This window comes from Delphinus delphis, chromosome 8, assembly GCF_949987515.2.
Source record: "Delphinus delphis chromosome 8, mDelDel1.2, whole genome shotgun sequence".
NCBI lineage: Eukaryota > Metazoa > Chordata > Mammalia > Artiodactyla > Delphinidae > Delphinus > Delphinus delphis.
The window spans coordinates 10709607-10722482 of NC_082690.1; the positions used below are offsets into that span (position 1 = coordinate 10709607).

General features: G+C 38.7%; 1 protein-coding gene across 2 annotated transcripts in view; it reads right to left on the reverse strand.

Annotated features, from left to right (window-relative positions):
* Positions 1–4770: 4770 nt before the first annotated feature.
* CCDC15 (coiled-coil domain containing 15) overlaps positions 4771–12876 on the reverse strand; it is a 62173-nt gene continuing 54067 nt past the window's right edge. For both annotated transcript variants that reach the window (XM_060017728.1, XM_060017727.1), the window contains exons 14-16: positions 7613–7780; positions 7106–7254; positions 4771–5885 (exon numbers count right to left, since the gene is read on the reverse strand). In XM_060017728.1, the coding sequence (XP_059873711.1) occupies positions 5764–5885; positions 7106–7254; positions 7613–7780 (439 nt within the window). In that variant the 3' untranslated portion in view covers positions 4771–5763. The remainder of the gene's footprint in view (positions 5886–7105; positions 7255–7612; positions 7781–12876) is intronic.

The following is a 12876-nucleotide window of genomic DNA, read 5'->3' on the forward strand; positions in this document are numbered from 1 at the left end:
TACAGCAAGTTTATATACAGATAGGAACACTCTAGTAGTCAAGGAAAAATTATGATGCAGAAGAGAAGGGGAAGAAATGCAGAGGCAATGTCCTTTAGTAGGTAGAAGGGAACAGGATCCAGCCAGTAGTCAGAGTAGGCCTAAGACAGGAGAGCAAACAGCTCATCCATATTAACAGGAATCAACACACACAGGTAGGTAGGTAGATATGACGGTGGGAGCTCAGGGAAGTTCCCTTTGACTGCTTGTTTTTTCAGTGATACACAAAGCATTGTCACCAACTGAGAGTAAGTGTGAGGGAAAACCTACAGGAACTTTGAAGAGAGTCAAAAAAAGAAACGGTTATCTAGGAAAGTGTTCATTCTTAATCAATTGTTTTTCACTTGAAATGTCTGTCACCTACGTTATTTGAAATAGTGGGCCCAATTTTAATCCTGTCCCTCACCGCCTTGCCCTGAAATCAAAATCTATCTCATTTAGGCTCAATCTTATCTTCAGGCCTCTTCTTCCTTATTAGTCCCTGCTAATTTAGAAAACTTGTAGAATTTGTCCTCCCAACCATGACTTCAGAAACGTGTAAATTCAGGCAAAGTCTTAGAGTCCAGGCTCCTTTCCAAAGCACATTCATCCAATTCAAACAGGATTCATTGCCCTATCATCACTAAGGGTCATGAGACCCAGGCTTCCTCCTTGGTAGCTGCTAGTTATCCCAGTATTCTCTAACCCCACAAAAATAAACCTTTAGATACTGTCTACACATAACCAAACTACAATACAAAAGCATACTCATTCTCAGGTGAGATTTATATTCATAGACTTAACCTAGAGGAAGAAGACTTGAAATTTCCCTGGTTCTGTGTAAGACCTAATCCCATCACCATTCTACCATTAACTTGATGTCAGACAAGTCGATTCACCTATATCAGATAACCAAACTAAAAAAGTAGAACAAAACCAGCAGAAAAAACAAAAAAACAATCAAAACACGTTATACGAGACCAAAGAAACAAATAAAAACCAATACAACTTATCCTAGGAGTGAAAAACTTTAACATCTGAAAATCAATTAATATAATACATCTTATTAATAGAAAAAATGACAAAAATACATGATAATCTGAATAGATGCAAAAAAAGCATTTGACAAAACCCAACAACTTTTCATGATAAAAACACTCAACAAACTAGTAATAGAAGGGAACTTCCTTAAACTAATAAAGCCTATCCAAGAAAAATGCACAGCTAACATCCCACATAATAGTGAAAGACTAAATGCTTTCCCCCTAAGATTAGGAACAGGACACAAATGTCATCATTCCTATTCAACATTGTACTGGATGTTCTATCCAGGGCAATTAGGCAAGAAAAAGAAATCAAAGGCATCTAGATTGGAAAAGAAGTAAAACTGTCTCTATTTCCAAATGAGAAAATCTTATAGATGAAAAATCCTAAGGAATGCCCTAAAAAACTATTAGGTATAAAAAATTAATTCAGGAAGGTTACAAGATACAAGATTGATATACAAAAATCAACTGTATTTCTATACACTTGTGATGAACAATCTGAAAATAAAATTAAGGAGATAATCCATTTAAAATAGCATCAAAAAGAATAAAATACTTTGGAATAAATTTAACAAAAAAGTACACATTTTATGCTCTGAAAATTACAAAACATTGTTGAAAGAAATTAAAGACTTAAATGAGTGGAAAGACATCCCATGTTCATGGATCAGATGGCAATAGCTCCCAAATTGACCTATAGATTCAACACAATCCTTATCAAAATCTCAGCTAGCTTTTTTGCAGGAAGGTGATCTTAAAATTTGTATAAAAAATGCAAGGGACTCAGTATAGCAAAACAATCTTGAAAAAGAAGAACAAAGTTGGAGAACTCATGCCTCTCGATTTCATAACTTACTACAAAACCACAATAATCAAGACAGAATGTACTGGTTTAAGGATAAACATATAGATTAATGGAATAGAACTGAGAGTTCAGAAATAAACCCTAACATTAATGGTCCAACGATTTTTTTTTTTTTTTTTTTTTTTGGCTGCATCGGGTCTTAGTTGCGGCACACAGGATCTTTGTTGTGGCATGTGGGATCTTTTGTTGCGGCGTGAGGGCTTCTCTCTAGTTGTGGCGTGTGGTTTTTCTCTCTCTAGTTGTGGTATGCGGGCTCCAGAGCAAGTGGGCTCTGTAGTTTGTGGCACGCGGGCTCTCTAGTTGAAGGGTGTGAGCTCAGTAGTTGCGGTTTGCAGGCTTAGCTGCCCTGAGGCATGTGGGATCTTAGTTCCCCGACAAGGGATCAAACCTGTGTCCCCTGCATTGGAAGACGGATTCTTTACCACTGGACCACCAGGGAAGTCCCAATGGTCCATTGATTTGTAACAACAGTGTCACATCAATTCAGCGGGGCAAATAATAGTTTTTAGAACAAATGACGCTGGGACAACTAGATATCCTCATGCAAAAGAATGAGGTTAGACCCCTATCTAACACTATATACAAATATTAACTCAAAATAGATCATAGACCTTGGTGTAAGAGCTAAAACTATAAAACTCTTAGAACAACACACAGGAGTAAATCTTTATGACCTTGGATTAAGTAATGGCTAAAGCAACAAAAGAAAAAGTAGATGAATTGGACTTCCTCAAAATTAAAAACTTTTGTCCTGCAAAGTAAACCATCAAGAAAGTGAAAAGACAATCTCCAGAACAACAGGAAATATTTGCAAATCATAAGTCTAATAATGGACCTTATGGAGAATATATTAACAACTCTCATAACTCAATAATCAAAAGATAAATAACACAATTACAAAATGGCAAAGGATCTTAAAAGACAGCTCTCCAAATAGGATATACCAGGGGCTAATAAGCACATGAAAAGATGCTCAACATCATTAGCCATCAGGAAAATGCAAATCAAATCCACAAGATACCACTTCATACCCAGTAGGATGACCATAATTAAAGAGACAGATAAGGACAAGGGATGGAGGTTGTGAAGACATCTGAACCCTTATACACAGCTGGTGGGAATGTAAAATGGTGCAGCCACTCTGTAAAACAGTTTTCAGTTCCTCAAAATGTTCAACATACAGCTACCATATGACCCAGCAAATCCCCTCCTAGGTATATACCCAAGAGAAATGAAAACGTCTGTCCACAGAAAAACTTGTAAACAAATGTTCATAGCAGCCTTATTCATAATAGCTAATTAGTAGAAACAGCCCAAATGTTCATCAATTGATAAATGGGTAAATAAAATGCAGTACATCCACAGAGTAGAATATTATTCAGCAATAAAAGCAATGAAGTACTGATACACACTACAACATGCACAAATCTGAAAAACATTATACTAAATTAAAGACTCCAGTCACAAAAGACTATATATTATATGATTCCATTCATATGAAAAGTCCAAAATAGACAAATCTGTAGAGATAGAAAGGGGGCTGGTGATTGCCAGGGGAGTGGGAAACAACTGCTAATGGGTATGGGATTTTTCTTTTCTATATTTAAAAAAAAGTTTAGGACTTCCCTGGTAGTGCAGTGGTTGAGAGCCCGCCTGCCGATGCAGGGCACACGGGTTCGTGCCCCGGTCCGGGAGGATCCCACATGCCGTGGAGCGGCTGGGCCCGTGAGCCATGGCTGCTGAGCCTGCGCGTCCGGAGCCTGTGCTCTGCAACGGGAGAGACCACAACAGTGAGAGGCCCGCGTACAGCAAAAAAAAAAAAAAAAGTTTAATTGTGGTAAAAAAAAAAAACCCACACATAATCTAAAATTTACCATTGTAACCATTTTTAAGTATACTGTTTAGTAGTGTTAAGTATATGCACATTGTTGTGAAACAGACCTCTAGAACTTTTTCATCTTGCAAAACTGAAACTCTACTCATTAATCAACTTCCCATTTCCCCCTCCTCCCAGACCCTGGTAACCATCACTCCACTTTGTCTCCATGAATTTGACTACTCCAGGTTCCTCATATGAGTGGAATCACACAGTATTTGTCTTTTTGTTTCTGGCTTACTTCACTTACCATCATGTCCTTAAGGCTAATCCATGCTATAGTACGTGACAGGATTTCTTACCTTTTTAGGGCTGCATAGTATTCCACTGTACGTATATACCACATTTTGGTTATTCATTCATCTGCTGTTGGAAACTCAGGTTGCTTCCACCTCTTGGCTATTGTGAATAATGCCATTATGAACATGGGTGTGCAGATATCTGTTGAAGGTCCTGCTTTCAATTATTTTGGTTTGTTGGATCACAGGGGCATCTCTTTAGAGTGACAAAAGTGTTCTAAAATTTGTTAGTGGTGACAGTTGTACAAGCCTAGAATATACTAAAAACCACTGAATTGTACATTTCAAGTGGGTGAATCAAATGGTCTATGAATTATATCTCAATGAAGCTGTTAAAAAATACAACTCAGAAAGGCTAAATCAAGGATATAGTTACATAAGGATTTTGACTGAACTGAATAATTAATCTGGTTAAATAACCAGTCAATCTTGTCACATGGGTAATTCTGACTCTTATTTGCAATGACCTGGCTAGATATTTAGGTGTTTTTTGAGACATAACCTAAGTGCTTTTTTAACACTGACCATTAGAAGACATAGGAAAAAGAAAATGTCAGTACCTATCTTTAATTCACAATATTAAACCTTTTCATATTTTGTGTCAAGAAACACTGTGAAGAAATAACAAATTCATACTAACTATAGCAATTTTTATTTCATCTGCTCTGTAGGTATGGCATTCACCAGATTTTTTTAAAGATAGGGAAATAAGGTAGAACTTTATTCACTTTGACTTCAGATTCACTTTTTGAAATGTCACTCACAATTATTTCACATAAAAGATGCCCAAAAGACAGAGTTTATTTGCCTTTCTCTTTTTTGCAATAAAAATTATAAAATTAAGAAGTCCTGGGCTTCCCTGGTGGCGCAGTGGTTGAGAGTCCGCCTGCCGACGCAGGGGACGCGGGTTCGTGCCCCGGTCCGGGAAGATCCCACATGCCACGGAGTGGCTGGGCCCGTGAGCCGTGGCCGCTGAGCCTGCGCGTCCGGAGCCTGTGCTCCGCATGGGGAGAGGCCACAACAGTGAGAGGCCCGTGTACTGCATAAAAAAAAAAAAAAAAAAAAATTAAGAAGTCCTATGTCCATTGTCACCAAATGGGGAAAGAGGGAATAAATTAAAAAACAGGAGAGAAAAATTTTTGAGAAAAGAAAACATACATCAAATTCAGATTGTTCTCATCTCTAATTGTTATATACAACTAGAAAAGTTAACAGCAAAACAGATGGCCACTGAGGCTCAGAAACTCATTTCATCATCTTCTCTTTTGCTTCATCCAGACATTTTCAATTTTGTCAAGACTCAAAGTACAGATATAGAAAGACAATAAATGAGATAATCTCAAAGATTTCTAATAATCTCTTCTGATCAGAGCGGAGCAAAGTGAGAGAAACCTTACCAGTCTGACTGATCATTTTTAAAGCAACGTGGTCCATGTGGTTTACAGCAAAGAGACAAGTTTGGAAGCCAACTTTCAACCTTGGTGCCAAGCACAGAGTGAAACAATGGTCATGATCTAATTATAGTGATAGCTGTTATTATGTGGAACAGTCTTTCTTTTCAGATTACACATCTTATAAACTTTAACGGCTTTTTGTAAATAATCTCTCAGGGTTGACTTTAAATGAAGGTTGAAATACTAAGTTGATTTCAGATTCTTATTACAGATTTTTCAAAGTCCGTCTGTGTGCAGAAGCAAAATTATGAATGGCGACTCGAAGAGTTGAGTTCCCTTCAGGGATATCACAGGAATTGATGACTGAATATAGTGCCCGGGTATATGCTGCAAATAAAGATTTGAACAGTGGTGAATGAAGTCAGATTCTAAACAATTCTCCCAACCTTTTTCTATTAGTACTGTTTCTCTGCCCAGTCTCATAGGAATTAACTTTAACCCATTCACTGAATAAATATTTATTGAGTACTTACCACATGCCAAGTACTCTGTGATTACAGAAAAGATAAGGGAGAGGATGGACACAAAAATTAAATTGCAGTGTAATATTTCCAGACCAGAGGCATATACAAAATGTCATCACAGAATGAAGTTTGGAATGAAAGAAAAACTAGGAGAGGATGGAAAAGATTTCCAGAAGTGGTAACATTTAAGATGGTCTTGAAAGATTAATAAAAATAAAGGAAAGAAGGCATCCTAGGCAAAGAAATGAGTGTGTGGGGTGCAAAGGTATAAAAAAATGTGGCATGTCCTGGCAGTAGCAAGTTCAATAAGGCTGGAGGTTGTCCGGAGCCAGAGAGAAAATATGCCAAGTATGACATGTATTTTGTACTGTAATGTTAAGTCCTACGGGTTTGATGATAGGGGAATGGCATGATCAGATTTGTGTTTTTAAAATATAACTCACAGGACTGATAAGGAACTCTTATCACAGGGCAACAGGAATACAAATACTTGCAGTACTTTCAGTGTGTGTATGAAGCCTATATAATCTCTACAGTATGTAAATCAATATATTTAAGAATGGACAGGAAACAGAAATACTAGTCACAGCAGGAATGACTCATCTTCTCTAGCTGGGATCCCTGTTAAAGGTAGAGTTTATATTGGTCCTCATTTCCCTCAGTGATCCTTAGCAGAACTGAAAGTCTAATGTGGATATCTACACATTATAAATAATATATATATATGTGAAGATAAATAATAAGTCTATGTTAGATAAGGCCTAACTTAGATGGCCGTAAGAGGCAAGCTCTAATATTCTTCATTTACAGGAGGACCTGAAACCCTAGTCTCACTACTGTGGAGTGAGCTAGAAATATTTCCCCAGCATAAATGGAGACAAGAAGATAACAGATCTCAAAGAGAAATATAACTCACTATAATTATTTTTATTGCCTCACAGTTGTTTTGCAAAGGGGGTAGAATAGTCTCTGATATATAGTAAGCCCTTAGTCAATAAATGCTAAATTACTACAATCACTACTTTTACTGTTGTTGTTTTCTTAACTGCCACCAGGCCCCAACCATTCCTTTAAGAGACTTACCTTTGTGGTTTTTATAGAAAATACAATTGTTGGCACAGGTATCAGGATGAGCATCCCAAAAATCAGGACCACAGCAGCATAGTGCAGGTAAAGTAATATTATACAGCTGCATTTTCTCCTGGATCTGGGCTCTTAAAGCTTCTACATATCTATAAAAATACAGTATGACCAGGCAAAGTGAACCACTAGGAAGAGAATGAGTATAAGTCCTTATTTTACTACCAGCTTTTTTTTTTTTTTTTTTTTTTTTTTTTACTACCAGCTTTAACTGTTAAACTATTTCATATCTCTGTGCCTCAACTCTTCCTCTTGGTCCTGGGAAGCAGCACTAGGAAAAACGTAGTGCGATTCCAGAGAGGTATTAGGCAATCAAGAAATGTGATGAAGTTCTGTACTCCCCAAAGTATGAGAAGACACAGTCAACTCTTCTGTAAGGAAAATGAGAACACTGACTTCCTAACAAGTTTCCTCTAGAGCCAAAATTTCACACAGAACTTTTCAAAGTACCTTTGGTGTTCCTTTTCTTTCTGTTGTTTTTCTCTGGCTCCTTCCTCAAGTTGGAGCTGGGCTAGCATCTCACTCATCTTCTCCCCTGAATATGGCTCTTCATGAAAGTTCATTCTTAATATCCTCTGCTCTTCAGCATAACGTTGCTGCTCTTTCTTTTTCTTAATTCTGAGGAAAAAATCATAACGTGGTTAGGAATTTCATAAAATCATTATTTAGAATTAGCTTCTAGATCCAAATAACTCAAGAAATTCCCAGAAACAGGGGAGTCAGGAAAGCAGTTTAACACCCCTAGAAAAGCCTCAAAAACTCCTGCTGGTTGATTTGAGTTTATCCCGTAGTTCATGTATACACATAGCCTCCTGGATGGAAATGACCAATGGTTACTACTAAAAGAGTTTTCCGTTAAGAATTCTAAAACAAGAACTTTCTCAGGTTAAAACTACAAGTAGACAGGACTTCTGCTTTGGGCTAAAATAGAGTAATAGGGACTGGGCTTGTCCTCCCACCTTAAACAACCAAATAGATAAATAAACAAATCAACCCAGAAATCAACCAGACCAAATACAAAAAAACAATGGTTTTTAAGACACTAGATATTAGACAACAAAAGACAGTGATCCTTAACAGATGGAAAACAAATGAAGTGAGCCCTACAGGTGCCCCAGCTTACTGCCTTGAAAGTTTCGAGGCAGCAGCACAGGGAGTTGAGGTGGAGCCTGGTAGACTCCCTGAGTCCAGGGACACAAAAGCAACTAGAGTTCCTAAGACAGAAAACCAGGGAGAGAGAGCTGCTCAGAGAGAGAACCCTAGAGATCTGCAGAGGGTCTCCTTCTAATACACAGCAGAGCACTGTGCATGTATGCGAGGAAATGATTTGGGGCCAGGGTCAGGACCATCTGAAAGAATAACAGGGAACAGTGTTCTGTGCTCACACAGAGCACAGAATAGAGAGCCTGTTCCCACCAGTCAAGACTTGAAAAACTCATAATGCACAGGACATTGGGTAAAGTTCTCAGAAAGATTTTACCTCAGTAGTGGGAAATAATGATTAGTCCTAGACTGAGCACTGCTCCAGACACACCCAACATTGTAAAAGCAAAGCCCCAAAGTAACTTAACTGCATCCCAAAACAAAGCTCAGGAAAATTTATGAGAATACAAAGATATCCAGTAACCAACAAGGTAAATTCACAATGTTGGACATCTAATCAAAGATAAGAAGCAGGGCTTCCCTGGTGGCGCAGTGGTTGAGAGTCCGCCTGCCGATGCAGGGGACACGGGTTCGTGCCCCGGTCCGGGAAGATCCCACATGCCGCGGAGCGGCTGGGCCCATAAGCCATGGCTGCTGGGCCTGCGCGTCCGGAGCCTGGGCTCCGCAATGGGAGAGACCACAACAGTGAGAGGCCCACGTACCGCAAAAAAAAAAAAAGATAAGATGCAAAGAGGCAGGAAAATACAACTCATAATGAAGAGAATAATCAATGAATCAAAATCAACTTAGAATGGACAGTTATTAGAATTAGCACAGAAGGACATTAAAACAGATAGTACAACTGTATCCTATATGTTCAAAAAGTTTAGACTAAAAAGGCTGAAATCAACTTCTTGAGATGAAAACTACAATTTCTGAGATGAAAAATACATTGGAGAATAAGCTTATATATTAAAGAAATGGAATTAATAATAGGTAACCTTCCAAAACAGAAAGCACTAGGCCCAGATGGGTTCACCAAACAATTAAGGAAGAAATTATACCAAATCTCTTCAATCTCTTTCAGTGGGCAGAAACTGAAAGAATATTTCTTAACTCATTCTATGAGGTCAGCATTACTCTAATACCAAAACCTGACAAAGATATTACAAGAAAACTACAACAAATATCTCTCATGAACAAGAGGCAGAAATCCTCAAAAATATTAGCAAGTCAAATCCAATGATGTACATATATTACATTCCACAGCCAAGTGGAATTTATGCCAAGAAAGCAAGCCTGGTTCAACATGAAAAAGATCAATGAATGCAATAGATCACGTCAATAAGCTAAAGAAGAAAAATCACAAGATCCTATAAATAGATACAGAAAAAGCATTTGACAAAATCCAATACCATATAATCCAGCAATCATACTCCTTGGTATTTACTCAAAGGAATTGAAAACTTACACCCACACAAAACCTGCACATGGTTATTTATTTATTTATTTATTTATTTATTTATTTATTTATTTATGGCTGTGTTGGGTCTTTTTTTTTTTTTTTTTTGCTGTACACGGGCCTCGCACTGTTGTGGCCTCTCCCATTGCGGAGCACAGGCTCCGTACGTGCAGGCTCAGCGGCCATGGCTCACGGGCCCAGCCGCTCCGCGGCATGTGGGATCTTCCCAGACCGGGGCACGAACCCGTGTCCCCTGCATCGGCAGGCGGACTCTCAACCACTGCGCCACCAGGGAAGCCCTGTGTTGGGTCTTTGTTGCTGTGTGCAGGCTGTCTCTACTTGCAGTGAGCAGGGGCTACTCTTCGTTGGCGGTGTGCGGGCTTCTCACTGCCGTGGCTTCTCCTGTTGCAGAGCACGGGCTCTAGGTGCGCAGGCTTCAGTAGTTGTGGCACATGGTCTCAGTAGTTGTGGCTTGAGGGCTCTAGAGCTCAGGCTCAGTAGTTGTGGCGCACAGGCTTAGTGGCTCCGTGGCATGTGGGATATTCCCTGGCCAGGGCTCGAACCTGTGTCCCTTGCACTGGCAGGAAGATTCTTAACCACTGCGCCACCAGGGAAGCCCTAAAGTAGCTTTACTTATAATTGCCAAATCTTGGAAGAAACCAAGATGTCCTTCAGTAAGTGAATGGATATATAAACTGTTGTACATCCAGACAATGAAATATTATTCAGTACTGAAAAGAAATGAGCTATCAAGCCATGAAGAGACATTGCACATAAATGCATATTACTAAGTGAAAGAAGCCAATCTCAAAAAGCTACATACTGTATGATTCCAACCATATGACATTCTGGAAATAGTAAAACAATGGAGAAAGTGAAAGATCAGTGGTTGCCAGAAGCTGGGGTTGGAGGGAGGGAAGGAAAGAAGGGTGAAAAGGCAGAGCATAAAGGACTTTTAGAGTAGTAAAACTATTCTGTGTGATACTATAATGATGGATACATGTCATTACACATTTGCCCAAACCCATAAATGTACAACACCAAGAGTGATCCCTAATGTAAACTATAAACTTTGGGCGATAACGATGTGTCAATGTAGGCTTATCACTTGTTAACAAATGTACCACACCGGAGGGGCGGGGGCGGAGGGAGGATGTTGATAATGGGGGAGGCTCTGAATGTCAGGGGACAGGGAGTACATATGGGAAATTGCTCTACCTTCCTCTCAAATTTGCTGTGAATCTAAACTGCTCTACAAAAATAAATTATTTATTAAAAATACACTGGATGGGATTACCAGGAGATTAAATGCTGCAGAACAAAATCTGAAAGCATAATGATATAAATCATCCAAAATAAACCACAGGGGAAAAATCCAAAAAATTAAGAGGAACACAAAAAAGCAGTCAATCCAATTAAAAATGGGTAAAGGACTTGAATAGACATTTCTCCAAAGATGATCTATAAATGACCAACAAACATGAAAAGATGCTCAATATCACTAATCTTTAGGAAAATGCAAACCAAAATCTCAATGAGGTATCACCTCATACCACATTCACAGCAATGTGAATATGTTTATTTATTAACACTACTGAACTGTACACTTGAAAATGGTTACAATGGTAAATTTTACATTATGTGTTTTATACCACCAAAAAAAAAAGCATGTCACATAAATATATAAATGAACACATGGAGGGGGAAAAAATGAAACAAAGTTGTTTTTAGACATACAAAAACTGAAAGAATTCATCCCTAGTACAGGCATAACCCAGAGATACTGCAGGTTTGGTTCCAGACCACTGTAGGAAAGGGAATATTGCAATAAAGCAAGTCACATGAATTTTTTGGTTTCCCAGTGCATATAAAAGTTCTGTTTAGGGCTTCCCTGGTGGCGCATTGGTTGAGAGTCCGCCTGCCGATGCAGGGGACAAAGGTTCGTGCCCCGGTCCGGGAAGATCCCACATGCTGTGGAGCGGCTGGGCCCATGAGCCATGGCCACTGAGCCTGCGCGTCCGGAGCCTGTGCTCCGCAATGGGAGAGGCCACAACAGTGAGAGGCCCGCGTACCACAAAAAAAAAAAAAAAAAAAAAAGTTCTGTTTACACTACACTGTAGTCTTTTAAGTGTGCAATAACACAATGTACATGCCTTAATTAAAAACTAATGCTATTGGAAAAATGGCACCAGTAGACCTGCTCAACACAGGGTTGCCACATACCTTCAATTTGTAAAAAATGCAATATCTGCAATGTGTAATAAAACATAGTGCAATAAAATGAGATATGCCTGTGTATCCACAACTAAAAGAAATGTTAAAGGTTGTCTTTCAGACCTGAGCAAAGTGATACTTTAGGTAATATATATAAGATTTTTCTTATTAGTTAAATCTCTTTAAATAATAATAGACTGCTTTAACAAAAATAACAATGTATTTTATATATAAAAGTAAGATGGGGCTTCCCTGGTGGCACAGTGGTTGAGAGTCCGCCTGCCAATGCAGGTGACACGGGTTCGTGCCCCGGTTCGGGAAGATCCCACATGCCGCGGAGCGGCTAGGTCCGTGAGCCATGGCCGCTGAGCCTGCGCGTCTGGAGCCTGTGCTCCACAACAGGAGAGGCCACAACAGTGAGAGGCCCGCATACCACAAAAAAAAAAAAAAAGTAAGATGTATGACAATAGCATAAAGGTTGGGATGAGAGAAATGGAAGAATATTACTTTAAGATTCTTATATTAAGATTTTTATACTATATGTGAAGTCGTATAATATCATTTGAAGGTAGACTGTGAAAAGTTAGAGATGTATGATATAAATCCTAGAACAACCAATAAAATAACAAAAATGTCATAGCTGACATGCCATCAAAGGAGATGTAATAGATATAAAAATATAAAAGTAATTCAAAAGAAGGCATAAAAAGAGAAAAAGAGGACAAAGAACAGATGGGGCAAACAGCAAGATAATATACTTATATCAAACCCTACCAAAAATCACATTAAAAGTAAATGATCTAAACACCCCAATTAAAAGGAAGAGATTGTCAGATTTGACAAAAAGTCACAACCCAACTACATGCTGCTGACAAGAAACACACTTTAAATACAA